The sequence below is a fragment of the Diaporthe batatas genome (assembly GCF_019321695.1).
Source record: "Diaporthe batatas strain CRI 302-4 chromosome Unknown Contig00003, whole genome shotgun sequence".
NCBI lineage: Eukaryota > Fungi > Ascomycota > Sordariomycetes > Diaporthales > Diaporthaceae > Diaporthe > Diaporthe batatas.
Window position 1 is genome coordinate 6,712,014 of NW_025408550.1, and position 27,950 is coordinate 6,739,963.

At 46.1% G+C, this 27,950-nt stretch overlaps 4 protein-coding genes across 4 annotated transcripts; 2 read left to right on the forward strand and 2 right to left on the reverse strand.

Moving 5' to 3' along the window:
• The first annotated feature begins 5,472 nt into the window (after nucleotides 1-5,472).
• On the forward strand, nucleotides 5,473-7,777 carry KVR01_003200 (uncharacterized protein). The gene is made up of 2 exons (XM_044785477.1): nucleotides 5,473-7,372; nucleotides 7,507-7,777. Exon 1 carries the CDS (start codon nucleotides 5,762-5,764, stop codon nucleotides 6,953-6,955), a length of 1,194 nt encoding a protein of 397 aa, XP_044648215.1. The 5' UTR covers nucleotides 5,473-5,761; the 3' UTR covers nucleotides 6,956-7,372; nucleotides 7,507-7,777.
• Nucleotides 7,778-11,605: 3,828 nt separating this feature from the next.
• KVR01_003159 (uncharacterized protein) lies at nucleotides 11,606-14,095 on the forward strand. The gene is made up of 9 exons (XM_044790542.1): nucleotides 11,606-12,150; nucleotides 12,202-12,458; nucleotides 12,539-12,919; nucleotides 12,975-13,132; nucleotides 13,184-13,278; nucleotides 13,333-13,466; nucleotides 13,515-13,574; nucleotides 13,630-13,722; nucleotides 13,770-14,095. The coding sequence occupies exons 1-9, from the start codon at nucleotides 11,645-11,647 to the stop codon at nucleotides 13,922-13,924; spliced, it is 1,839 nt and encodes a 612-aa protein (XP_044648174.1). The 5' UTR covers nucleotides 11,606-11,644; the 3' UTR covers nucleotides 13,925-14,095.
• Nucleotides 14,096-20,414: 6,319 nt separating this feature from the next.
• KVR01_002737 (uncharacterized protein) lies at nucleotides 20,415-24,139 on the reverse strand. The gene is made up of 4 exons (XM_044794661.1): nucleotides 22,431-24,139; nucleotides 21,771-22,374; nucleotides 21,342-21,612; nucleotides 20,415-21,171 (listed from the first exon to the last, which is right to left on the reverse strand). The coding sequence occupies exons 1-4, from the start codon at nucleotides 22,813-22,815 to the stop codon at nucleotides 20,845-20,847; spliced, it is 1,587 nt and encodes a 528-aa protein (XP_044647752.1). The 5' UTR covers nucleotides 22,816-24,139; the 3' UTR covers nucleotides 20,415-20,844.
• A 767-nt stretch (nucleotides 24,140-24,906) lies between these two features.
• KVR01_002554 (uncharacterized protein) lies at nucleotides 24,907-27,938 on the reverse strand. Its single transcript, XM_044791533.1, has 3 exons — nucleotides 27,357-27,938; nucleotides 26,627-27,286; nucleotides 24,907-26,480 (listed from the first exon to the last, which is right to left on the reverse strand). The coding sequence occupies exons 1-3, from the start codon at nucleotides 27,418-27,420 to the stop codon at nucleotides 26,311-26,313; spliced, it is 894 nt and encodes a 297-aa protein (XP_044647569.1). The 5' UTR covers nucleotides 27,421-27,938; the 3' UTR covers nucleotides 24,907-26,310.
• Between the last annotated feature and the right edge of the window lie 12 nt (nucleotides 27,939-27,950).

Consider the following 27,950-nt stretch of genomic DNA (forward strand, 5'->3'; position numbering starts at 1 on the left):
AGATAATTAATATATTCTTTATATATTTTATAAATAAAATATTATAATAAATTATTATTTAATAAATTAAAAATAAAGCCTTTTAATTAAATTATTAAATATTAAATATTAATTATTATTAAAATAAAAATAATATAATATATTATATATATTAATTATAAAGCTATTATTATTTATATTATATATTTTAATTAAAAACTTATTTAAATTATTATTAATAAGGTATTAAAAACTTTATTTAATTAAGTTTATATTTAATAAAGGTTTTATTTATTTATATTATTTAAATTAATAAGTCTTTTATTAAAATCTATTAGGAAAAGTAATATTAAGTATTTTTAAATAAAGAAGTTAAGGTTTTAATTATTTAAGTATAATTTTATTAGCTTTATTTATATAAAAGGTGGTTATATTACTTTTAAATATTACCTTTAAAGGTTTATTTTTAACTTTTCTCTTTTAAAAACCTTTAAATTTAAGTTTATATTTATTAAAGGGAGAGTAATAGTATTATATTTATATTAATAGAAGTTATTAGTAAAGTAATCTTTTTAAATAAAGAAGTTTATTTAATAAGCTTAAAAGATTTAGATTTATTAATTTTTATATTATTTATTTTAATATTATTAAAAGGATCCTTCTTTATAAAATTATAGTTTTTATAAGTTTTAACTTTATTATAAGTTATAAAAATATAGTTTAAAAATGTTTCAATTAAATAAATCTTATTAATATTAATATACTTAAAGCCTTTTAAAAGTACTTCCTTATAATTAAGTAAATATTAATATAGGAGAGGGAGAGAGGGAGGGGTAAGGGTAGAAGAAAGGGAAGGGGGAAAGGGAGAAGGTAAAGGAACTATTAAAGGGTTGTTAATTAAAAGGTTAAAAAGATATATTATTTAAATAATAGAATCTATTAAAATAAGAATTAAATTAATAAATTATTAATAATTAATAAATTTATAATTATATATATAATTAATATAATAGTATATAGTAAGTTTATATAAAGAATTTATTAAAATATAATTAATTATATAATTTAATTATAAATTAAAGTTATTAATATACTTTTAATATAAAAATATTTTAATATAATTAATAATTTAAATTATAGTTATAATAAGATTTTTTAAATATAAAAAACTTATATATATCTATTTAATAGGATAAGCTAATTATTAGAGAGTGAATAATAGTAGGTTTTAAATATATTTAATACTTATATTATTAAATAGTATACTATTAAAGTAGGCTTATTATACTTTAGGTATAATAGTTTAAATAATATTTTAAACTATTTAAAACTTTATAAATATATTAGTAATAATTTATAATATATATAAAGGTAAGATTTATATATACTATTAAAAACTATAATAACTATATTTTAAATAATAATAATATATTAGAATATATAAATAAATAAGGAATAATAATTATATTTAATTCTTTATCTTAATAAGGTAAAAATAAAAATAAAATACTTAAAAAAGTTTTAATATTTATAAAAGTTATAATATAGTATAATATAGTATTAATCTTATAAGTAAAATTTAAAATAAATAAACTATAAATTAAAACTTTATTTAAGTTTAAAGTAGTTTAAACTTATATTTAAAAAGTTATATACTTTAATTAACTTTATATATCCTAAGTATAAACTTTAATTAATTATTTAAATAACTTATTAAAGCTACTTATACTTTAAAACTATTTATATTTTAAAGCTACTTATATTTTAAAGTTATTTATATTTTAAAGTTTATTCATTATATTTTTAAAGTAAATAATAAACTTTTATTTTTCTTTTAATAATTAAATAGTTAATTTATATATTTATAAAGATTATAATAAATTAAGGATTCTAAAAGCTTTAATATATAATTAACTTAAAGAATTAAATTAATATAAAGTTATTTTTATAATAAAGTTTAAAGTAACTTTATTATAGCTATTAATTTATATATATATATTTATTTAAAGTTATTAAAGTTAAATTTATTTTATAATAAAATTTAAAATAACTTTATTATTATTATTAATCTTTATATATATATTTACTTAAAGTTATTAAAGTTAAGTTTATTTTATAATAAAGTTTAAAGTAACTTTATTATTATTACTAACCTTTATATATATATTTACTTAAAGTTATTAAAGATAAACCTATTTTATAATAAAATTTAAAATAACTTATACTATTATAATAGTTAAAATCTATAAGTAAGATAGTTATATCTATTAATTAAAGGTTTATAAATAATAATTAAAAAGATTAATAAAATAAAATAATATAAAGTTATAATAAAATAAATTAGTAAAAGTTTAAATCTATATTTTATAAATAACCTATATTTAATAATTTATAAACTATATAATAGGTCTATAATTAATTTTAAATTTCTTTTAAAGGTAAACCTTATAGTTAATATTTAGATTAGTAGCTTATACTAATAGGGTTAGAAAGTATATATATTATTTATTATTATATAAATATTTAAGTTATTAACTTATATTTCTTAAATATCCTTAATTAGATTTTATAGTTATAATACTTATATTATTAAAGAGAGAAATAATTAATTATAATACTATTTAAATATATTTAAATATTTAATATATAATAAGTTAATACTTTTATTTAATAAAGTATATTTATTTAAAACTCTATCTAATAACCTATACTATACCTATATATTAATATATATTATATTTATATTATATATAGTATTTAAAACTATAATTATATTTAAGTTTAAATTTAAGTTTAAATTTAAATTTATAGTTTAAAGTTTAAAGTATTTTTATTTATTTATATATTAATAAATAATAAAAGTATAAACCTATATATATATTTAAAAATAAAAGCTTAAATATTTAAATTAATAATTATAAGTTTAAAATTTATTAAAATTAAAATATTTATATAAAGAAAATAATATATTTATTCTAATTTATTAAATTAGTAAGTTAACTTAAAGTATATAGATTAAATATCTTTAATAATATTTATAACTTTTAATATATACCTTTATTTAATAATATTATAATAAAGATAATAGTTATATTATTTTAAAAATAAAGAAAGATAAGGGTTTAAGTTTAAGTTAATTTTAAAGAAAATTATTTTTAAAACTTAAACTTTTATAATAAGTCTTATTTAATATATAAGTTAACTATTAACCTTTAAAATCTTATAAAAATAAAAATAATCTTATAATAATATATAATAAGAGTTATAAACTATAAGAGCTATAAAGATTAAAGATTATATAAAAATAAAAATAACCTTATAATAATATATAATAAAATTATAAAAACTAAAAGAATTATAAGAATTATAAAACTATAAGGATTATAAAACTATAAGAATTATAAGGACTATAAGAAAGGGATATTAAAAATTAAATCTATTAAATAATAAAAATTAAAAAATTAAATTAATTTAAAAATAATTAATTTTATAATAAAATTTAAAATAATTTATAAAATAATTATTTTATTTAAAATTAAAATATTTAATCTATATATATTAATCTTATTTATACTTTATAAGTTATAAATATTAATTAAACTTATAACTTATAAAATATAAATAAATAATAATAAGTTTAAATATTATTTTTAAAGTTTATAAACTAAAATATAAAAATATTATTTATATTTATACTTATAGTAATATAAGAGTAGATTACTTAAAAGTTAACTTATAAGTTATCTCTTTAATTAGTTAGTTATTTCTCTAATTATTTCTTAATTTTTACTCCTTAAAGGCTAGCTTATAAGTTATTTTTTAATTATTTCTTTATTTATCTATTTAAATATTTTAATTTATATTATAAATAATATACTTTTATAAAAAACTACTTAAAGTCTAATTAATAAGTTATTTTTCTAACTATCTCTTTAATAGTCTTTTAATTTATCTTTTAAATATTTTAATTTATTTTAAAAATATTTTTTAATTATCTTTTAATTTATTTAAATATTTTTAATTAGTTATTTACTTTATAAAGAATATACTTTTATTTTAAATAAATTATTTTATAAAAGAAAAAATTAAAAAAGATAACTTAAATAGAAGATATATTAAAAGCCTTTATTTATAAAAGAATAAATACTTAAAGGTTCCTTTTTTATATTTAATAGTTAAAATTATAATATTTATTATTATAATATTTTAAACTATATTATTATACTATATTATTAAAGTTTATTATTAAGAAACTTTTATAATAGGTATATTAAGTAATAAATAATAATTTTCCCTCTTTTAATAGCCTTTTAATAAATCTCTCTTTCTCTCTTTTAACTTTTATAGTATTTTCTATTAAGAAGAAAGTCTATTATAAAGTATAAATAAGCTTAAATATAAAAAAGTTTCCTATAAGGTATTTATTTTAATTAATCTTTTAAATATAATTACTTTTAACTTTACTTTAAATATATAAAGTTAAATTAATTATAATATTATAAAACTTAAAATAATATATTTATATTATAATAGTCTACTTATAATAAATAATTTTATTATAAATAATTAATTAAAGTATAATCTTTTAGATTATAATACTATTAATAATTCTAATATACTTTATATATATTTATAATAGATAATTAATTAACTTATAAAGTTTTAAAACTATAATATATTTAATTAAGTTTATATATATTAATAATAGATAATTAATTAGTTTATAGAGTTTTAGAACTATAGTATGTTTAGCTAGGTCTATATATACTTATAGTGGATAACTAATTAGAGTATAGAGTTTTAGAACTATAGTACGTTTATAATTCCTATCCTTAGCCTATTCTAGATGAATAGTATATAGTATGCCCTCCATCAACTTTGACTCCGCTATGCCGGATGCTCGATTTCGTGATCATTGAGCAATAAAGGCATGTGTCTATGAACCAGCCGTGGGGCTGTGTATTATACGGTCAACCGAACTGCATGTGTTGTGTGCTCGCTTTCTTGTGGTCGGGTTTGTGTAGCACTTGAGCAGGGCATGACTCTGTGCCAAATTGGTTGAAAATGTGCGAGTCGGTTCGCGGTCCATCTACTGAGCTCGACTCTATCCGACAGACGCGTGTAAGTGGACAAGATACAACTGGTGTCAAGGAGCCGTTTCAGCCTTCAATGTCATTGGCGTCATGGGTGTTATGCAACATTGAACACGGGCCAGCCCTTGGTCGCACCAACGTCACTAGAGATTGTCTGAGCTGGCAAGCAGGTTACTTAATCAATGCCTTGATCTGTCGCGAGCGGCAGCCCGGGAACGTGAGCTGGGGCCGTCCTCGGCAGCCTCGGATGCAGCGGGTCAGCCGGGTGCTGGGTGAGCAGTCTTGGGCATTGAACAGGTGCAGGCTGGCAGGCAACTCATGCCTGAGGCAGCAATGACGAGACCAGACAGGGATGTCTCGCGTGCCGAAACACTGCGTACCCTCATGGCTGCGTGAGGTCGCCTGAGCAGCGGGCTGGAACAGGTCACTTTCATCACTTGGTCAAAGCATCCCTGTCGCTTCCCTCTCTTTGACCCATCTGCGTCTATTCTAATTCGAAACAACCACATTACGCTTCACCCTCTCAGCCTCAGGGACCTCTCCCCCCTTTCGTCCTTTCTCATCACGACAGCATTCAACCACCACTCTCATCCATCCACCTGCAACAGCAACTGAATCTTGTCCAGCCCGACTCTCCGTCTACCACAAACGTCACGCCCCCACAGGCAACACACCAGATCCCCGAGACAATGCTGCTGCGGCCCCTCCTTGCCGTGGCTGGCCTCTCTGCCGCCACCAACGCCATCCTTCTTCCGCCCGGCATCAGCTCTCACGACGCTGAGGTCGTCGAGGCCCTCCCGTTCGAGAGCGCAGCCCTCGCACACACCCAGTCGCTAAGCATCGACTGCCCCGGATGCCCTCCCGTATTCAAGAACCACCACGGAAACCCCAAACACCACAAGCAGCACAGCAGCCACCTCGAGCTCGACTTCTCCATCGACAGATCCGAAGGCTCCGACAGGCTGGTGCTGAACGGCTTCGAACTATACCCAAACTCCGACCCCTTCACCAACCTCCTCGTCGCCCCACAAGTTGCCGACAAGCGGAAGCACAACAACCATGGCAAACATACCAAGGGCGACGAGGCACACCAAGCCGATAACTCGAGGGTCCTGCCTAGCCACCACAAGTTTCGACCAGGACACCATGGAAAGCCAAAGGTCGTTGAGCAACCACTCGGCTTCAGTCTTCAGATCCATCCCGTCCAGAAGACGGCCGACGACAACTTGGACCTCGTCCAGCTCGACCTCCAAATCATCGAGGTTGGCTCGGTCTTCGTCGAGGGACTCCCCAACATTCGTGTCAACATGATCAAGTCACCACAAGACGACCTCATTATCGCCAAGATCGAACAGACCCCATCCGAGAACCTTCCATCACCAAAGGGTGACGGAGCCGAATGCTCAACCACCTTGTGCAGGTTGAAGGCCATCATCGCCGATAAGATCAACAAGATGAAGATGCACGGCTGCGCTGGTATGATGGGCGGCAAGGCAGGCCACCACCAAGGCCACCCCCAGCCTACCAGCCACCACGACGAACACTTTGGCATGTTCAACCGTCCTAATGGTTGGTCGCTGTTCTTCCGCAAGGTGACCTCGCACATCATCCTCCCCGTCCTGGTGGGCATCGTTGCTGGCGTCACCGTCGCCGTCGTCAGCATGCTCGTCGGAACAGTCCTCGTCGGCTTGTTCCGCAAGTTCGTCCGCGGGCAGTCCTTCTTCCCGCACCACCGCTGCCGCCTCCACCCAGGCGGACGCCACCACAAGGCCGCACAAAAGGAAGTCGCCGTCGATGAGGAAAAGTCAGGGTTGATGGAGAACCAGGAAATCGATCCACCTGCCTATGACCAGGCCGAGGTGCACCATGTTGAGCGGGCCTAGGCTCCCATACAGGGCCATAGTCATAGTGATCAGACTCTGGAAATCTGTGAACAGGGCCGGAAAATGGGACTGTTTCCAACTTCAAAAAGGGCACATTCAACGTCATCACAATGAGCAAAGGCAAGGCAAGGATCTGGCGTTGTGGAATGGAACCAGAAAACACACTGGCATTGACTGGAGGAACATAGCTTGGTCACTCCTTTTTCTTCTGTTTGGGTCTGGATTACTATCATTGCGAAATACCCACGCTCCTTCTAGATTGGCATAGTACAATTCCTATTCACAATTCAATCGTTTGTCTGAGCATATGCGGTGTGATGGCACGGTAGGCTCTGAGGAGCGATATACAATGATCAGCATGGAAGCTGTGCAACGGGTAATCCCACCGGAGATAACAGGTCAAATATTCCATAAGAGGTATGTGGGCTACTAGTATCCTGCAGGAAGAGATCTTGCGGAGATCGATGCTTTGGGGGGTTGAGCAGCGAGTACTGCCCAGATGGTGCAGATATCCCGAGATTAGACTGAGATGAGGCAGCTGACCGTGCTAGATCGATTGAGATCGAGTCGACGATGCCTCCGGCCCATTGGAAGGTGTCAAGGGAACGGCAATGGATGGAGCCAGCATTTCGATCAGTCAATGTGACCCCTTGCGCGCATACAGCCTTATGGAACCTACCAGTACATTGACCATTTGGTCATATGGCAGTTGCCTAAGCTCTGCTTTTGAGACAGGGTTATGTGAAAGTGTGGCATCTTGTTTGAAAACATATGTACCCCCGGAAACTTGGAAGGGACTTCAGGAGCAAAAGGGGTGCCCGCTTGCATCCAGGTTCTGATGGTGAGGCTGCCGTGACCTGTACCTCCCCCTTTGGTAGACGACCCGACCTGAGGTCAGTAAAATATGGAAATCTGCTTTTGCGAACGGTGTAGCTAGCACCTGACTGGGATACCAACCTTGGAAGGTACTTACTTGTTCATAACTTGCTCTGGTCTGCTTTGGCCCTCAACCTCACTCTGCCTCTCCCTCTACATATACTCCCAAACAACAACTCAAACATTCGAGAAGCGTCTGCATCTCACAGATATGGCTCCCGATGAGTCTAGCACGACCCACGATCCTGCTGTGGACGTGCCTCAGAAGAGCCTGACTTCTCTAAACACGGCTACTGATGCGACAAGATCAATGGGAGGACCAAGGACTCGGGGGACTCGGCAATGGAAGTGGTCCCTCCAAATGGATCATTTAACAAGCGCTTCTTCGACAAGCTCATGGACCTGCAATGTGATCTCGAGGATGGAGGAGCGGATACAATCAAGCCCATCACGATTTGGTGAGTGGGGAGGGTTTCCGTGCGAAATTTCCAAAGGAAGGAGACATATTAGAAGAGAGCGAATATTCGCGCACCCATTTTTGGCTGGCGCGTACCCTCTAAGTATCCTATACAAGACTTCTTCTACGAAAGGGTTGGCTGGGGCGAAGGGGGCGAGCCCTGGAGTGTGAAGCATAGTGGAGGGCCGTGAGTAGGGCCGGTAGGCACGACCCGAGTTCCTAGAGGACCAACCTGCTCTGTTTATATCCCCTAAAATTGTGAAGAAGGCTTATTTCTTGAAGTCTTTGTGAAGTCTTCGTGACTTGAGAATCCCAAACTCTGATTGGTTGAAAGACTGCTTACTGTAGTAAGAAAATGGGTGCGTGCCAGCTAAAAATGGGTGCGCGAATATTCGTTCTCTATTAGAAAATCTTGGGAATTGAGAACTTGAGTTTCATTGTTTCCTGTTTGGGCGCTGCGTTGATGGTTAAGATCATTAATATTACGTGGATGACAAATTCGGGCCTAGATCTGTCATGGACTCGCATACCAAATGTCGGTCACAAGGCTATCGAGATTTATATGCAGTGGCATACCGGGCACAAATAGGCGAGCATGTCTCACTTGATTACCTAGGTACAGCTGCCAACATAGGACCTGTCCCATTGTTTATTCGATGAACTCGGCACTGACTTCCTATAACCGTTCTTGCTTTTGAAGAAGCTAGTAACGAGTCGAAATGAAACAACAGATGACAGCATGCAGTATGGCTATAACCTATTGCCACGGCATTTTCCAGTGCGAGATTCTGTTCTCAAACAGCTATAGCCTTTTTCATTTTCGGCTAGAAAGTTAGAGCTAGAAGTTGTCATCACAGAACACCTTTATCCTACATGGCTACTGCAAGTTGGCTTAGAAGAGGCTAGGTTATAAGAAGTAGTCTTCTTGGGAACTTATTGCACGAGAGGAAGGGTTGTGGGAAGTCCGCTGCGAACAGCCGGAAGGCCAGAAGGTCAGAGCCTGGGATTTTGTCTTATTGGAGTCAATTCCCATGAAGTTGGGCAGCGGGCACTTTTGTCATTCACTACACACGCACAGATGATGTGGGAGCGACCAGATCACAGTTTCTGGCCAGGTAGTACACGGGAAAACAGGAACTGCCAGTGTGACTGAGTGATCCTCCAAGTAAGTGAGCCTCGAGCAAACACCAGCCAACCCGTACACCAACCAGATGTCTGCTGACTGCATGTTCACCGCCCTGTCACCTCCTGCAGCCAGTGGTGGATCAACATGGAACAGCCTCCTAAAGTTGTTCCGACCCATCCCGAACTGTACAGGGGATACGGCTGTAGCATTGGTCACGTTTCCCACTCTAATCCCATGCCGCAGAACGATTTGATCAGGATTGTGTGAATCCTGAGAAGCCGCCAAGGAAGCCGAGCATGGTTGGGATGAGCGCACATGTGATTTCGAAGCTTTCAGGAACAATGTGCAGGGGTTCGGCCCCGCAGAGGAGTCTTCGATCAGTCGATCTGGCACGGGCAAGATCAAGGACGCCGGGCAAATTTGTTGGATGAGGTGAAGACGTCATTTTACATATTTAATAAATGGACCCCGCTCACGAATTTGTCCTACGTCTGTTGGTCATCCTGCCGGCCTTTTGCTGCCGACGAGCGGCCAGCTATGTAGTATGTATGACCTTTGAACGGATCCCTCCTGCGCCGTAGATGACCGGTTGAACAGGTTGTTCACCGACCAAGCCGCCACTCTGGGCGTGCATCTTAGACCATTCGTTGAGCCTGACTAGGAAACGACGGCTCGAGGCTGCAGTTCAATTGAAGTTGCCGAGAAAAAGTAATGGGGTTTAAAAAGCCGCAAACGTCTTCATTCGACCACCATGACTTGTCACCATGCCCGAACAACATACCTCTGGCGCTTAGGGAGGCTCGGCCACGCCGGTTGCACAGCGCTAATGCTTATGCGAGGACCTTTGGAGTGCGTTGTTTCAACCAGTTCCCACGTGCAGAGTGAGCACCATCTGTGCGACACGAGAAGCAACCACGCATGGCCTTGTCAGTACATATGTTCTCCGTATAGGCTCTCCAATTTGCTGGATGATTCAGTAGTCACGGTTGCAAATAGCCTCGATTGAAGGATTTTGATGGAGATAAGAACGAGCTTGAGTCCACGTTTGGCGCATCAACATTTGAAATGTCTGTGGCGTCTGCCCTGTGATAAGATCAATATGTGCCAGTGGTCGGGTCTGACGCGGCAAGAAGTCTATAGACAAGCCCGTTTCTGGTTAATTCCGAAATCGCGCCACATTAGTCTCTTGGCCTGCCGGAGTTGACTACCTAGGTACGTAGTACGCTTTGCTGTGAGCCCGTGAAGGATTCCTCTCTCATACTACTAGCCTTATCCGGAACGCACCCAACAGCCTCGTTTGTGCCCGAGCCGTCCCGACTGAGCGCGCCGATAGCCCTCCCCATAGACATTCATTGTAGTATGTGAGAGTAACATTGAATCTGCCAGCCTGCTAACGAGGCCCGCGTCTCGCGACCAATTGCGATGCTGGCTCCCCAGCACCAGTGTCATGAGTAGGACACGAGCTTGTGGCGTCTTCGGCCCGCTGGCGCACTTGATTCGACACCAGCCCCGCGGTTGCAGTTCGCGCTAGCCGGAAGCTTATCTCTCCGCATCGTTTGGGAATGATAATGCAGGTGTTGGAATCTTGGCGCAGGATGGGATGAGCTCGGTCCTTTTGGGAGTACTATGTAGTACGTCTGTCTTCCAAGTTGGTGCCCAGCCACGAAGAGGGTGTGCCGAGTCTCTGATGTGGACACAGGTCGATGCTTATTAGCGATCAAGCACGACAGGGTGAGCCAAGGGTGAAGCTTACTTAGTCCTTACCTAGGTACCTGGGTACCCAGGTACAATAGACTCATACTAGACCAGACTGACGACCTTGACTCGGCCCTGACGTGAGATGCCCCTCCTCAGAGCTGTTATCTTGGGGTGAGTCCCACAGCGATGCCGGGGCGATCTTAGCCCGACATATCCGAGAACAGCGAGCGCACAAGTCATGTTTCCGGGGTGCGTGCGGGTGCGAGCAAAATGCCTGCGTGACCCCATGGGGAACCAGGGAACTCTGACTGTACGGAGTACCCTGCAGCCCACAATATTTTGAACCTAGGCCGCATGGCGCACATGATCTGCAGTCTGCTCTGGACGCAACCGGGCAGAGATTACATTTAAGGCAGGCTGCCCTCGCCCGGCTTTTTTCCAGAGGGGGAGGGGCTTCGCTTAACCCAGAGAAATCCCAGGCCCAAGCATTCCTGAATAGCTGACCTGTTCCGTCATCCAGCTACAAGTCAAAATGTCGGAAAAGTCGCCCCAGGAGGTCGACCACATTGGGTCGACATCCCCGCCAGAAGTCGACCACATCGGGGACACCAGCGGCCGGCACAAGACTGTCGCCGTCAACATTGTTGAAAACCCACTGAAGCGGCATTCTCCAGAACAGACAATCGAGAATGCCCGCGTCTTTGCCGAGTCTAATGGGATGAGTGAGCACGCCGCGCTCTTCGGCCGCGCCGGCCTGGTGGCCCGCGACCCGGACCGCTTCGAAATGGTCTCGGAGCTCGAGGAGGCAGAGCTTGCGGCACTCGTCTATGAGAGGGACCACAAATGGCACGGTCCCAAGATGCTCTGGTACTCGATCGGCCTCTGCGCGGTGGGAGCTGCCACTCAGGGATGGGACCAGACTGGCTCCAACGGTGCGAACCTGTCTTTCCCCGAGGAGTTTGGCATTTCCGGCAAAGGCCGGGACGAGTGGATCGTTGGAGTCATCAATGCTATCATCTTTTTGACAGCAGGTCTCATGTGAGTTCAAAGTTACGGACACAGGCCGCCAGCTGCTCACATTTCCAATAGCGGTGCTTTTATTGTCGACCCGCTCAACAAATACTTCGGCCGTCGAGGCGAAATATTTATCACAGCTGCATGTCTGACCGCCACACCCATTGGATCCGCATTCGCAAAGTCCTGGCAATCACTCTTCGCCGCTCGATTTGTTATGGGCATCGGTATTGGCGCCAAGAATGCCACCGTCCCAATTTATTCGGCCGAGATGGCGCCGGCTCGCGTCCGCGGAGCTCTTGTTATGTTCTGGCAGCTCTGGGTCGTGGCAGGTGAGCATTTTGAGATTTGAAATTTACCGTCTCATACAGTCAGTCGTGTTATCGATGTGGCACTAATCCGAGAAAATTAGGTATTTTCCTCGGGTTTGCTGCCAATGTAATCGTCAAAGATACCGGTGCTATCGCCTGGCGCCTCCAACTTGGATCCGCCTTTATTCCGTCTTTGATACTCATGATCGGCATTTTTTTCTGCCCCGAATCTCCTCGGTGGCTCATGAAAAACAATAGGCACGCCGAGGCATTCACATCAATGCTGCGGCTCAGAGCCCACCCTATCATCGCTGCTAGGGACTTTTACTACTCATATGTTATTTATGAGGAAGAGCTCAGGGAGGCTGCGGGCTCAACCTACTTTACCCGGCTCTGGGACTGTTTTGCAGTGCCTAGGATTAGACGAGCCAACTACGGTGCATCAACTGTCATGTTGGCGCAACAAATGTGTGGCATAAACAGTTGGTCTCACACATCCTGCTCCCGGCCCTGGCCTGCCTCGCTAATCCTGCGCAGTCATCTCCTTCTACAGCTCAACAATCTTTGAGAATGTCGGCTATTCCAAGACTCAAGCATTGTATGCGTCTCTGGGCTACGGCGCCATCCAAGTTGTTTTCACGATTCCCACCCTCTTCATGATTGATACGAAAGGACGCCGGACCTTGACCTTGGCCGTATGTTTTTGCTCCGCCCAAGTCCTCCGAGGCGTAACTAATAGACGACAGACATTTCCTCTCATGTGCATTTTCTTATTGGCCGCAGGCCTATCCCTATTGAAGACTACGGGTAGCCCAGCGGAACGCCTGGGACCTGTTGTTCTGTGGGTGCACCATGACTCTAGCCCGATAGGACTCAGCTGACCGGATTTTCCCAGATTTGTTTATCTCTTTACCATATGCTACTCGCTCGGGGAGGGCCCCGTAGCGTTCCAGTACTCCGCCGAGGTTTTCCCTACCATCCAGCGTGAGCAGGGTATGGCATGGGCCGTTTGCATAAACAACACATTTGGTATGACCTCTTGAGAATCTTGACAGCTATTGTGTCTAACGTTTGTAGCTGGAATTCTGAGTCTCACGTTTCCTCGGATGCAAACAGTGATGACGCCAACCGGTGCCTGTGAGTCTTCTAAGCTACCGACACTTACCAAGTCAGTTTCTAACATCGCACTCAGTTGGGTTCTATGCCGGTCTCAACCTAATCGCTTGGTTCATGATTTTCTGCTTCGTTCGCGAAACGAAGCAGCTCACTCTGGAGGAGATAGACCGTAAGCAAATCAAATGCGCTTTAGACTTTGGTACTGACTTTTTGCAGAGGTCTTTTCCGTTCCAACAAAGAGCTTCATCTCGTATGAGCTCAAAGTTTGGCTTCCGTACTTTATCAAGCGACACATTTTCCGCCAAAAGATTGCGAAGCCGCCCGCGATCATAGAGAAAGAGGCCAAGGTGGAGTCTGTTCTGCAGGCATAAAGTGGTCATGAACTTTTTCGCCACTCTTGGGCTGTTACCTAAGTCAAAGACAAGTTACTGGACCAAAGTTACACGAGTCTCAGGGTTTTAACCTGAGACGTGAAAGTCTACAACCATAGACACTAGAATAAACCTAAATACAGAACCGGTGATACCAGGGGTAGAGGTTATGAAGACAAAGATTTGACGACAAGATTTGACAAGATACATCTGAATCTACAACCATTAAGCTGTCATTCACCAACCGATTCACGAGGTCTACGTATATCTGGATTCACATTCCTGGCTACCACATCAGTTGGTCATGTTCCCCATCAGCGGTACAGTCCAGTCTTGCAGGATATGCTAATATTCTCTCTTATGGGCAATTATAAACTTTCACAGCTCGTTCAGTGTTCCAGATATCTTCTTCGTATTTCTTCACTCGCTATGCATGGCTGTGTTTTCTTTGAGCCGAAGTCCAGATCGCAATGGCCTTCTCTGAGGTGACAAGGTACAGCATTGATGCTCTGGCGCCAGGTGCAAGTGCTCGCCTGGAATTCCAAGCTGTTCCATGTTAGCCACCAGATCTGGGTTCCGGCCTGTAGTGGGACATGTGGTCTTGTTCAGAAACGGTTCCTGGCCCCGTCCAGTGCGTCGACGCTGAATTGCATCCTCTCGATATGCTAATATACGTTGACGCTGACCCTCCTTTCCTTCGAGGAGTAAACCTATTCTGACAGCTTTCATAGGGTGGTGGCCAGCGCAAAAGAGCTATTGGACAGCTTCTTGGGTAATTTTACTTTTCACTGCTTAGGTAGTGTGGTTGTGGTTTCGTTTCTAATCCCCATACGTATAAAACGCATGCGGCGCCTTCATACAGTGGTAAACGCTCATACCTTTCATTAATCCACAAAATGCACACCAACTTTCAGGCCCTCTGAACATATGGCAAGCTAGGCACTGAGCAACACATGCGAGAGGGATGGTGGCCCCCTGCTTCCGAGGATCAAAATGCCGCTGCTTCTGAGACAGCACCTGATGAAGGAAGTCTCGATGTGCTGTTCGGTGGGGTACATGGCAGTACAGAGCAACACTCCAGAAAAGCTCGAGCGCCATCACCATGAGGCTTTCCAATACAACCAATACTTGGACGATGAAACTGAGTTGGTCAGACACACTTCTGGGGTGATTCAAAGAGACATATACTCAGGTTGAAAGCCGATTTATCACATTGCAATCTACACGCTTCAAACCCCTGTCCTGTCAGTTGCATCTGTAAGTACTTATAAACCGAATCACGTATCATTCCTAAGCACAGAGCCCGGGCCGCACGGGCACAAAACCTGGTCCTCTATACACGGAGGCACCTCTCTGACTCGCGCCATCGGGGAACGAGCGGGGGGAGAGATTGGACTGCGTATCTGGCTGGGATGGTCATAGGCACAAACCCATGCCAACTTCCCGGAAAACGACCTTGCCATCCGGGTGGCAGCAGGACCTATTCCCGCCCTTCAGATGGGGTTGCATTCAGTGGAGTTTCATTTTTCCTAAGCAAGATACCCGAGCTTAATGATCCCGACAGGCACTGATCTGCGCCGGTCAGAGAGTTCAAACCACCAAAGCAAAAGCGTGTTGGGCCGCTGCTTTCTTCGGACTGGGAGACTTTTCCTTCTCCTCCGCTCTCGCATATGCATGTTACTCTCAGTGTTTACATACACTTGCTAAGAACATATTAACCGCATAGGGCTGGCCAGCGGACATTTCATTGCTCTCTTCTTACGTGGCAGCCGTTCCGAAACAGGATGCCATGTCTCTTTTCGCGCTGATCGGCGCAGTTGATAATCTGGACGAGCCAACGCCTTTGATCAATCGTCGAACCAATATTTTTGGTTTAGTAATCCCATTTCTAGTAATGATCTTGGACCCATTGCCATCACTAAAAGCGGTACTGACGCTTTATTCAGATTGTCACCTCACTTTGCGTCTTTTCGCGACTCCATGTCAGGTTTTTCGTGACGCGATGTCCGGGCTGGGACGACTTGCTCGTAATACTACTAATAGTACATACCATGGGGTAATTGCGGTCCTATGACTCATTGCTGAACCGCCAACAGATCACAACGTGGATAACCAATGTGGGGTCATGCATTTGTGAGTGGCCTGAGCTGCCCACGATCTATAAGTCCTCGAGACCCCCGATCGCTAATGAGTTTCAAGTGACAAACAAGTAAGCAGGTTTAAGATACAATTTTGATCCTTCGAGTACAAATACACCCTACTCCTAGTCCGTTTAACAAAGACTTCAGGGGCCATATTAGTAGTCTTCGAGACATACGATGACCACCTTATGGCCCATGCTTTGCTATGTTGAATAAAGCTAATTCTCTGGTTTTTTGGTGGCTAACTCCTTGCAGGGGGCTGGGAAAACACTTCATTCTGCTCGGTCCTGATGGGATGGCAGCTTTTGTCAAGGTAAAAAACAAATCTCTGAATAACTAGGTTTACCTTTGCTGTTTGCGTCTTGCCCATAGCAGGTCATGATGGGGACATGTGGAATGGAATAGGCTGACAGTTCAATCTTGTTTTGCTTGATTTACAGACTTTCTGGTGGTGCAATGGGTGCTACAATATGGCCCTGGCTTTGGTCAAGCTCTCACTGCTTTTCCAGTATCTGCGCATCCTTGACGAAAACCCAAATACGAAGCAGCCGAAAACGAGAATCGCGATTGTCGTCCTTATTATCGCCACGTCGATATGGGGCCTGGTCTACTCAATCCTGGCCTGGATTCCTTGCATTCCCGTAGCAGGTTATTGGAACTTTGGCGAATCTGCCACGCGTTATGGATATGGTTCAGATGAGATCGGACCTTTCGTTGCCACCTGTATGTGTAACTGCATCTTTTTCTATCCTCCTCGCTATTCCTACTTCTGACGAGGGACAAATGGCTTACACGTGCAGACATTGCCCACGGTGCTTGCAATATGGCCATTGACATCGCGGTGCTTGCGATCCCGGTATTCTCGAGATCGATGTGGGTAACCGCCGACGCGGAGTTGAGGTCACGACTAGCAATGGTCTTTTTGTACATACTCGGTGGCCTGCAAGTCTTACCCCTACCTAACCTATGTGTACAACGTTCTGATTGCTGGTGACTTGTTTAGCTCTGTCATCTGCTCCGTGATTCGATTCATACTTATTGTCCACACCCGCGCAACCACCTCCCCGACTTTCGATCCGAGCTGGTACGGCGCGTCCACTTGCATTCTATCAATTCTAGAGGTCGACCTCGCAACAGTCGTGGCGTCCCTCCCGGTCTTCTGGCCGCACCTGCGACGCAACATCGACAAAATTTTGATTACTCGCGAAGTGGAAGTCAAAGTCACACATGAGCCGCGGGCTTTTACTCAGATCGAAGAGGAGACTATCCACGACAGAAAGCAGAGCGGGTCCAATGCCGGACATGGCTGTGATGCTACTACTATTCTACCATGGGAGAGCCAAACGAATAACGACTTCTCTATGAGAACCTCGGGTGACATTGCGCTTCAAGATATGCACCGCAGTTACAGCAAAGGTAACAAGCGGGTCAACTCTGTGAGGCTTTTCAATCCTCATAATTCGTCTCACTCACGCTCCACCTCAAACCCAACCGACTTACAGCAGCTTAGCAGAGACAGTAAAGAGACTCTTCTAAGATAATACCGGATATTACCAAACATTAGTCAGCCTTTTTTGGAAGTGTGTTTTGTCCACGGGACTTAGGGCTTGTTTTGCAGCTTGACCAGCAGCTTGTTTGGAGTTTGCCCACGTACTTAGGTACTGCTGCGATCATTCAGGATATTAAGGCGAACCGCGCTATTTGATCTGAGGCTCTACATCATCAGGAAACTCATTACTAGTCTTAATTGTGAGGATTGATATACGAGTACTTTTTCTTTTGCGGCCAACCTGTCTGCGAGATTTGAGCCGCTGCTCACATGTGGTCATTTCGACTTGATCCAGACTGGGCCCGCGTTGATGCACTCGCAACATGACCTCCAATTGTCTCTGATAGCGGATCATGACTCGAACAGGCGTCTCTTCGTACTCCTTTGCAACATCTGAAATACCCTAGGGTAGCTTTCAAGCTTGGGCGCTAGGATCGCAGCAGAGTGGTGGTGTCTTGTAATGCAAAGTCATGTTATTCCTCTGCTATCCATTTCGAATCTACCGTATGAAACCGGGTTCCACGTCTTCCAAGCTCTTGACGTATGTGGTTTCGCTTCTATTCCGTATGTGTGGTTTCGCTTCTATTCCGTATATGTCCGAAGACATACATGGCTCTTTCATACAGTATTAAAAAGCTCCCATACCCAGCGTTTGAAAAAAATACAACATCGATATATTTTTCAACAGTGGGTCTGGAGCGTCCACCACTGCATGAAGGTGTCACATACATTTCATGGGTATGTGGATTTGAAATGAAACCACTCGTGGGCTCACTCGTGGGACCTAACATGCTTCTGTCATGGCTGTTAAATGAGTGACATCGACCAGTTGACCCCATGCTAAGGAGAAGCTGCCGACATCAACCTTTGAAAGTTCGGAGAATAGGAACAATGACTGACCAAGTCATTCGGACAACTTCCAAAGCGGTCTATTGCAATGTCGACACGGCGCTCGGCGTATGATCGTCATTAGTCCTCGTCATTCAACGCAGAACAAGTGCTGCGCCAATGTGGATCACGCAGAGGCAAGACTGTCATGGCGTCTGATATTGGCCTTGACTCGGAGAGACTCGTCGTCAGCGTGAAAGAAAACGGTCAACACCAGGCCAGCTTCGACTGGGCGGAATGGTACCAGGATAGCAAGAGGAGCTGCGAGGATGACACGGTGGGGCTTTCAGTGCGATCACCATGCGGCGGGGGCGCGCGGAGCTCTGGGGACAACCTACCTAGGTACTTACCTAGGCTGCCAGGATGTGCAGTCAGGTACCTAATGTACAGTTCCCAAACAAAGCCGTTTCGGGCAATTCAGTCTTGGAAGCTAGCGTGTGTCGATCGGAGTCACTCCATGTTCCCGCTCACTTATCAAAATGTGGGCTGCAATAGAACGAAGGTCCCGTTTCTGTTCCCCGCACTGGTGTCCCTGCCTGCCCAGGTGTTTACATACTGTACTATAGTATTGCGGCGTCTAAGAAGTTGCACACGTTAGGGCGGACTGGGACTGCATGAAAGATGATGGGCGCGCAAAGGAACGATCATGCTAGAGGGCCCCTTAAAACCACCATTTCTAGCTTCCAGTACCTAGGTATAATCTTATATGCTGTTGTCTTACAGTGAGATAAACATATCGAGTGTGTCCATTGAATGAGACGCATGGCACCTTCTTCACCGCAGTCATCAGATGGAATGCTAAGCCATCTCTCGGGTTTTCCTGGCTCAGCAATAGCCACACAGCAAGTTGCTTCTTAATAAGCCATCCTCGCACCATAAGAAGACACCGAGCTCATTGCCCGGGGAGCAAACCCACCCCTGCCTAAGGCTCTAGCTGTGTCGTGCTCAGAGGAGCGGGGTCATTTTAACACATCACAAACAAATGCCTGACTCAATTGAGACTGCAAAACGCTGGCCATGTGTTGTCATGCCAGCGAGCGATCACTGTGAGCCCTTACTCCCTGTGTGCTTCTAAGAACATACCGCGGATCTGTTTCGGCGATCTTGGCGATCCAGTTGTTGCCAGCATGCTGCAGGGTCGAAGTTGACTCACAAAACAACCGACTACACATGGCTCTGCTGGCCTAAATAATACAATAAAAGGATCCCAGCAACTTTAAAGACCTGTTGGGAAAATCGATTTGGAATATTATCGAAGGTAGAAGCCAAGATGCAGTCGTTGCCCAGTTCTCAGCTGAGAGCCTGTTCTCCCGAGCCCCTGTCAGGTGTGGGCAACCCTTGGAAGCCAGTGGTGCTGTCGTTGACCTGCAAGTATGCACCCGGGGAGGGCCCGGTAAAAGCACAGAAAATTATGGCGAACCCTCGTCGGAGCATTACTTAAAAACTCTAACATACGCTGGACGGCCCCGAGAGTGTGCTCACACTGTCACATGGTGTGGTGCTGGAAGTGCAGGGGCCCCAGGCGTGGCTGAGAAGTCGCAGGAGTTCGCGTGGAGACGGGTAAATGCATGGCTACTCGGGTATGCCAGCTTTCTGGTCGGCAGGGGTTATCTCGCGGAACCTGAGACAACGCGCCGTCGATCAAGATCTTCTTGGTCCTCGTTTCTGGCCAGGTTCTCCTTGGCAAATTCTCGGCAGGTTTTGGCGAGTTTGACGACATCTCATTTTCCCCATCCTCATACAATGCGCAGGCCGCGCTAGGCCACAGAGCCATGTCTCTGAATTCTGGGGCCTGTCAGCGCCGACTCTGCAAATATGCTTCAGGACAACTGGGCTGTGAATTGTTCAGAAACATGAGTGTGCGGGAGGGATGTAAGCCCCTGATTACGTTCCAATGGGGCAGCAAGTCAAGCGTGCGTGAGCAAGTTCATCTCAAATTGTAGTATCATCTCATCTCATTCAACCTTCTGACGCCGGACGACTGTAGCGTCAACGCGTTCTCGTCCCATTCTAAATTACAAGCGTATCTGTGTTGTGCTTTTTCCTCCAGAGAAAAATGTAAGCCAAACGTGGGGCAAAAAGAGAGATATTGTGACATTCGGAGCAGCAGGAGCAGGATAAGAAAAGACTTTCGTAGACCCATCATATCCATCATCATCATCAAAATGGCAGGCCACCTAGCATGCAATATCCGACGGCAAGAAAGGGCATAGAGAGTGGCGATTTGAGTTAGACAGTAGCGATCGGTCGGTGGCCAACCAGTCAAATAAGGGGTATCACAGACAGTGGACCACCATTGGGTGTCTGGAGGAAGAAAAGACTCAAGATCTGCCGTAAACTCTCTATGCCGCGCCCTGGGAATTGCATGCTTGCTCCTGTGCATTGCAGTCACCGACAGTCTTGCCGGAGACTTTTCCTGAATTGACGGCGTCCGCGCAGGCATTGTTCTGAATAGCGCAGGCACGCTGGATGGCGGCTCCTTCATTAACGAAAGTGTTGCCATTGACTGAGAAGGGCCTGTCCGGGTTGCCGGAATCCGTCACGGCTGGGGCTGAGATGCCACCGATGGCATCTCCGGAGGAGGAGGAGGAGGAGGAGGACCCGCTCTTAGCGTTGCCTTCGGACTCGTTCGCGGTTGCGGTCGAGTTATTGCCTTCCGCCGAACCGGCCTGTTGGGCGTTACCATTCTGTCCTTTTTCACCTTTACTTGCTTTACCAGCGGAGGAAGAGGAGCCTGATGTCTTGGAAGGTGTAGTGGCAGATGAAGAAGGAGTCGCACCATCTTGTTCGGAGGCATTGGAGTCGGTGTTGGAAGAGTCCTGAGAAGATTGGGAATTACCTTGTCCTTGGCCGCCTTGACCACGGCCACCTTGGCCACCTTGGCCACCTTGGCCACCTTGGCCTTGTTGTCCCTGTTGTCCTTGTTGTCCCTGTTGTCCTTGTTGTCCCTGTTGGCCATTTTGACCCTGTTGTCCGTTTTGGCCTTGTTGGCCATTTTGGCCCTGTTGTCCGTTCTGGCCCTGGCCGTTCTGGCCCTGGTTGTTGTTGCCGCCACCATTGTTGTTGTTGTTGCCGCCTCCGTTGTTGTTACCGCCCCCTCCGATGGTAATCTGAAACAATTAGTCTTGGAGCGATACGACACTTCGTATGCAGGGTTTGAACTTACTCTCACGCAGTCATCTTGGGCACCACTAGGAAAGAGTAATGTCAGTGGAGGTTCTCTTGTTTTTGGAGTCATACCAAAAGGAGCGAGACAAGGCTTGCGTACCGCTGAGCGACGGGCATGAGAATAGGCTGGTGGTTGGAAGCACCGGCCATAGTGCAAATACGGTAGTTACCGGCAGGAAGACCACCGGTGACGGTGGTGCTAAGACCTCCGTTGCCGTTACCCGCGTCGTTGATACCCTTGAAGAAGGCGAACTGAGAGGCATCCAGAGGCTGGTTAGGAGTGAGGGAGTTACCCAAGTCCTGGATCGTGACGTGAGTGTGACCTCTAACGGCGCCTCCGTTTCCGAGCTGCTGGGGAGCAGAGTAGTAGGTGTTGTCGGGGTTAGTAAAGGTTCCCAGGTCCATGTTGGCGATCTGGACGTTGACATCGAAGTCCTCGTTCGGTTGGGGCTCGTTGCCGGGTACAGGACTTGTGATGATGGTCGAGGCCATGTTGCCCTGCGCTGGAATCTCACCCATGGGGATACCGTTGCAAGAACCCTGCTTGTTCTGCTGGCCATTGGTCAAGGTCTTGCCGGCGCAGAAGTTGATGAAGTTGTTCGCATCAGTAATGGAGGGGGCCTGGCCCTCTTCGGCACCAGCCTCTTGTCCGTCTGATGCCGAGCCGTCCTGGACAGCATCGGCCTGCAGACACTGAGCACCGTCTGTGAACAATTAGAACTGCGTTCGCGAGAGAAACAGGGTCATCGCCACCACATACTGTTACCACCATTGTTGTTGTTGTTGCCGCCGCCGTTCTGGCCGTTCTGGCCGTTCTGGCCGTTCTGGCCGTTCTGACCGTTCTGGCCATTTTGACCATTCTGACCATTCTGACCATTCTGACCATTCTGACCATTCTGACCATTCTGACCATTCTGACCCTGCCCCCCTTGTTGACCCTGACCCCCCTGGCCTTGGCCCTGGCCTCCCTGGCCTCCCTGACCTTGACCCTGTCCACCACCGCCGCGTCCGCCGCCACGTCCGCCGCCAAACCCACCACCGAATTGCCTCGAGACCAGGAGACCGTCCTGGTGTCGGTGGATGGCAGAGGCCTCGATAGCAGCAGAGAAGCCCATAAGGGCGAAGACGAGGGTGTTTAGTTGCATCTTGGAGGTAGATGTGTGTCGAGAATTAAAGTTGGCTTGTTAGTCGGTTGGAGAAATGAAGCCGCCGTCCTGGACGATGGTTGGTACCAGACCAAAAAGTAATATATGGAGGTTGACACGTGCGCGTGTGGAAAGGAATGACGACGAGGTTTACGACAGAAAACCCCGTTACATCCGACGAAGAGAGCGAACGAATGTAAAAGAAATACACAACCAGCGCGCGACGATAGAAAGTAGATGAGACGACAGGTCGAACAGTTAAAGAGCGTAAAAGAATGTGGGCGAGGAGCGAGGGGGGAATTTAGATATAGCTGTGGGCAAGCCAAGACCGGCCGCTTTATATTCAGATGCTTGACTGGTTTCGCTTGTCCCCATCGCCAAGAAGGCGCGCTGCCGGGATGTGTTTAAGTGGGCAGGGTGGACACCGTCGCGGGCCTCTGTCTGTGTCTGCTCGCTCACGATTACGGCCGTGGGAGGGCGCACATGGCACATGGGAAGGAGGCGAGCCGCCTCTGCACGGGAGAGTGCCCCACAGCCAGGGAGCGAGACGCAGGGGTTTGTGGACTAGTCGAGTACTGGAGTATCTTGTCCCAACAGGGCTGCATCCCTGCGACGGCCTTTTAAGGTTAAACCAGGCTCCTGCACTCCCGCTTGTACACACAGTCACAGCCCCCCCCCCACCGTGGGTACTTGATGCTGGCCCGCGAGAGCCATTTTTCTTTTTTGGGGGGTAGATAGGAGTGCATCAAGGGGATCAGGGAGCGCCGCAGCGCAGAGGCAAGGGCATGATGGCAAATGGCCAATGGCCAATGGGGCCCCTGTGCCCATGACGGGAGCAGATGCGACGACAGGGGACAGGCCGAGGATGCGAGACGGGGTGGAGATGATGGGCAGGGCTGAAGGGGCAGAGCAGCAATGATGAGCATCATTGCGCCCATCTTAAGTCGATCTTGGCACGGGCCGTTGTACCGTCTCAAGTACCAGCCCAGCCACCCAGCCAGGCAGGCAGGACCCGGGCATGAGGGAGCTGATACGGATGGCAGCCATCTCGTCTGTTTTGCTGGGCGAGGACTGGTTCGGAGAGGGTAGCGAGCAGCCGGGATTGGCCCCAGGGCATCTCAGGCACGGCCAGTCCGGACGATCAGGATGGTGCAGCCTGATAGGCTGCTGCCCACGGCGTTAAGCCTGGCCGGGACGTGTCTGATAATTGAGGACTGGGTGCCAGGCAGAGGCCGAGAGGCTGGTTCGGGCCCAGGACGACGGACGACGGACGACGGCGCAGGTTGGGGTGGAGTTCACGAGGAGGTGCCCTGGTGTCCTTGACGTTGATGCGGCTCAAATTGTCAGAGGTTATTAACTGGGCCCCTGCCTAGCGGGCTGTGGCAGCGGGGCCACGGCGCCAGCCGTGGTGCTGATTGGCCCACACCGGGCGATCAGGCACCCTGGGTTTCGGATGTCCTTCATCCCAGGGGCCGATGAGGCGAAACCACGCCTCAGATGTTCCCGTCGACCAAGCGCCCTGCCTGCCTGCCTGCCAGCCAGCCAGCCAGCCAGCCTGCGCCAGTCTTGCCTGCGTGCCCATAGGTACCTATGTCCCTACTTACCCTAGGTAGTTGGCTCCTCCCAGGCTTGGCACCGCAGCCGCGCAGCCGCAGGGGCTCTGCGCATGGGCGGTACAGGTACGGTATACCACCCCTCCCCAGCACTTGAGTGCGGCGCTACATGTACCACCATACTCTCTGTACAGACCTATGTAGTGTCAGAGTGTTTGGGACTGTGGCTTGGGGTCCAAACACCACACGCTCCCTGGCTCCTCTCCCTGGCGTCGCCAGCAGCCTGGTTCGCACGAGGTACTTGTTTGCTACCTCGCTGCCCCTCTGCCCCTGCGACGATCGAAGTTTGCTGACTCTCGCACCAGCGCTATGAGAGCGTTCGCCGTTTGGTCCAGAGATGATTCCCCCAAGGGTGCAGCGCCTGACAGAGGAGATCATGTTCGTTTGTCGGCAATCGGGATGCCGTAAATTACAGGGTCGTGGCTGAACTCGGTTCGCAATGGGCATGTCGGCAATGGCGGCCTGCTATCTGCTGCGCATGGAATGGAGTACAGAGTAAGCCTCCAGCTAATGGTCTGAAATGCGTCGGCCAGCGCCAAATACCATCGGACAATCTGTCATCTTGTCTCTGTCTCGGCCCCCCTCCCTCCAAGCGTTCGGCCGACCTTGTTGCATCTCGGCACCAAACCTCGAGCTCATACAACAATGGGATCGGCTAGCGCACCTTGGCCTTGGCCTCGCTCTGGGCAGTGGGACAAGCCACGGGCCACTCCACATTCCGGGAAGAAAACAAGTGGAAGCCCACCCTGTCCGCCCTCTTGAGGCCAAGTCTCAACGGGGTGGAGCCGGGGATTCGACTCGTTGTAAAACCCAACACGCGCATCTCGCCAAATGTTTCTTTAGTCGTCGACACCACGTTGATGGGCCGTATGTACGGCGAATGAGCCCTATAGACGAGACGAGCGACAGTCTTCTACGAGGGCACCCAAGGCGTCAAGTCGCGAAGAGTCGCCCTCTTGGACCACCCAAAACACCTTGGCTGTTTGACTGCCCCTGCGAGGACGCAGAGTAGGATTGGTCGGCCAGTCGGCGAGACTGACTTCGGTTATAGTCCGGACATCCCTGGCTTGCCCTCTGCTCTCACCCAGGTGGGCTATAGCCCGGCCCCAGATATTACCATGACCTCATTCCGAGCCCGCTGCGTGCGGGTCGGGACCCAGGCCGTCGGTCGCATCCCGCCCAAGCCCAAAGTTCGAGGCCGTACCTGCATCGACACGGCCCGCCAAGCCTACCCGATAGGCTTTCGTCTGTCGACTCGACGTCAAAAACCCCGGCGTCAAGCTTCAGTCAAGGAATCCTCCTGCTCTTCCGCAATGCCTAAACGGCTTCCACACATGTGCTCGCCAGCCTGAGTCGGCTTGGCAGTCGCCGCCATGACAATCATCAACCGACTACGTCGAAGGTCTGTGGGCGCGCGCGGTCTCCCTCACCAAACTGACTTTGGCACAATTTGTCAGTTTTGCTTGTCTTCTGTGCTGGTCTGTTCACGATCCACCATTACCAGCTGCCGACCTGTGCCTAGGTGGCGTCACGACTCGGGGAACCAGGCCTGAGCCACCAGACGGGCTATACCCGTGCTAGGATGACAGGCCTTGACAGGAAAAGGCACGACACGCGGCACAAGAGATCGTTTGAACTTGAGGATGTGGCAGCTACCAGTCCGGGTGCCAAGTTGGGGTTATTGCACATCTGCAACCGGACTGAGGGGAACACAAGCCGTTTTGCATCGTCAGATCATACACCATCGTGCTTGACTCCAGAAAGTTCCAGACGCAGATGCTGCGAATACGCTCCTGGTTGTTCACAAGGGGCGCGGTCCCTCGTGGAGGAGGGTGATTTGTTATAACGTGAACTGAAATGAGCCTGCGCATACATGCCCCAATCATAACTCGGGCTCGGCTTCGACCTTGAGCGCCGCCACCATCAAATCCAACCATGCCGCAAGCCGGAATCCTGCACGGGCAACCTGCAATTCAATCACCGGCGCAGCCTTCTCGTAATACTCCCCACCTAGCTCCTGTCCCACGATGGCCGCTGGTCCCTCTGGGAGGACTAGATATTTGTTAGCAAATTCCTCGAAAGGGTTGACAAAACGCCACCAAACGGAGCTTTGGCGTAGATCAACGAGGGCCCGTGCTTCATCATCAAGCCTCCAGACCCAGCCACGAGATGGAAAAGGAGAAGAACGAGATGCTTACCATGCGAACAGACGTATGCGTTTCCTTCCCTAGCCCAGCCTAGGGCGGTCTCAATGGGATTAGCAAAATCCATGCCATCCAGCCAGGTCTTGCTCTGGGCCTTCAGGTCGCCATCCTTAATCTTGCCGGTAAGCTCATCCGCCCACAACTGCGCCTCATGATATGGTTTCCTCCTAATGCCGCCCACCCACTTCTCCGCGATCGAGCTGTCCCAGACGTGGTGGAGATTCAGCTCGCGCCCTTCGAACAGCACGTGGATCCCGTTCCCACCTCTGGACACATCTTCGTCGTGCAGGGGCTGGTGAATATCTCCGACAAAATGTATCACAAACTTGGCGGCCTGTGCTCGCAGCCACAGCGGCACGGAGGGATCAAGAACCTGCGAGGTGTAGTTCTGGATCGCCGTCACAACGCAGCCCTCGTCCTTGCAGTCGCGGTCGAGGTCGACGGAACAGTTGTTGGGCGGGTCATCTTTTGCATCGATGAAGTGGAAGACGCCTGTGTAATGGCCCCATTTCGTATAGCGGATCGAGTCGGCCCACGTGGCCACGTTCGCGAGGTAGTCGGCGGTGTCGTTTCGCAGGAGGGTTTGGAAGTAACTTGTCGTCTGCGGCTGAACAAAGTTGCTGGCGACATAGGCAATCGTGATATGCCCAAAGCCTAGAGACATTAGCACGTGGTCCGGATGCGCCAGGGCTGTACAGATCGGGGCGCCAGGACGCCTGCTCACCTCCCCATGCGAGCACTTCCGGGGCGGCCAACAGGCCCAAGACGGCAACGCCTAGGAGCTTCATGTCTATTTGAGAAATGCCAACAATTTGGGATGAATGACTGGAGATGATCTCGTCGCAAGAAAGACGTATGAAAACAATCAGAAGCCACAGAGACGATCGTCCCCGGCTGGTTGAAAGGGGTACGCGTGGGAGCGAGTGCTGATCGCCCGCGCAAGGAGTGTCAGTTGATCCGGCAACCTGGGCACAGGCGCGTTGCCGACGGCCAACGACAGCGAATGGATCTGCGACTCACTGACCCCCCACGCGCATATCGCGAGCGACCTACCATGAATCTTACCTGGGTACTGAGACGTTGATCTTCGCATTCCGCTGACTCGAGGATGACCCGGGAAACAAAACGCTCCCATCGCTGTTTCAACGGCGTCATGAACGTGAAAGTTGCCTGCTCCGATCCGTTCGTTGCAAATGTCCCGCGTTTTGTTGGATGAACACCGGGTTAGGGGCACCACAGCACCCTACGTCAGGGCCTTGACTCTCAGGTAATCAATCGTCCCGGCCCCGGTCTTAGCCGCCCTTCCCGCCCTGCCCGC

What these genes read in the sequence shown, in the direction of transcription:
- KVR01_003200 (XM_044785477.1), top strand. Translation starts at nt 5,762, where the DNA reads ATGCTGCTGCGGCCCCTCCTTGCCGTGGCTGGCCTCTCTGCCGCCACC.
- KVR01_003159 (XM_044790542.1), top strand. Translation starts at nt 11,645, where the DNA reads ATGTCGGAAAAGTCGCCCCAGGAGGTCGACCACATTGGGTCGACATCC. An exon ending in GCAGCTCTGGGTCGTGGCAG is followed by an intron (nt 12,459 to 12,538) that starts GTGAGCATTTTG and finishes CGAGAAAATTAG; the next exon opens with GTATTTTCCTCGGGTTTGCT. An exon ending in CGCCTGGGACCTGTTGTTCT is followed by an intron (nt 13,279 to 13,332) that starts GTGGGTGCACCA and finishes GGATTTTCCCAG; the next exon opens with ATTTGTTTATCTCTTTACCA.
- KVR01_002737 (XM_044794661.1), bottom strand. Translation starts at nt 22,815, where the DNA reads ATGCAACTAAACACCCTCGTCTTCGCCCTTATGGGCTTCTCTGCTGCT. An exon ending in CAACAACAATGGTGGTAACA is followed by an intron (nt 22,375 to 22,430) that starts GTATGTGGTGGC and finishes AATTGTTCACAG; the next exon opens with ACGGTGCTCAGTGTCTGCAG. An exon ending in TCAAGGCGGCCAAGGACAAG is followed by an intron (nt 21,172 to 21,341) that starts GTAATTCCCAAT and finishes AACGCCCAACAG; the next exon opens with GCCGGTTCGGCGGAAGGCAA.
- KVR01_002554 (XM_044791533.1), bottom strand. Translation starts at nt 27,420, where the DNA reads ATGAAGCTCCTAGGCGTTGCCGTCTTGGGCCTGTTGGCCGCCCCGGAA. An exon ending in GGAAGTGCTCGCATGGGGAG is followed by an intron (nt 27,287 to 27,356) that starts GTGAGCAGGCGT and finishes TAATGTCTCTAG; the next exon opens with GCTTTGGGCATATCACGATT. An exon ending in CGCATACGTCTGTTCGCATG is followed by an intron (nt 26,481 to 26,626) that starts GTAAGCATCTCG and finishes ACAAATATCTAG; the next exon opens with TCCTCCCAGAGGGACCAGCG.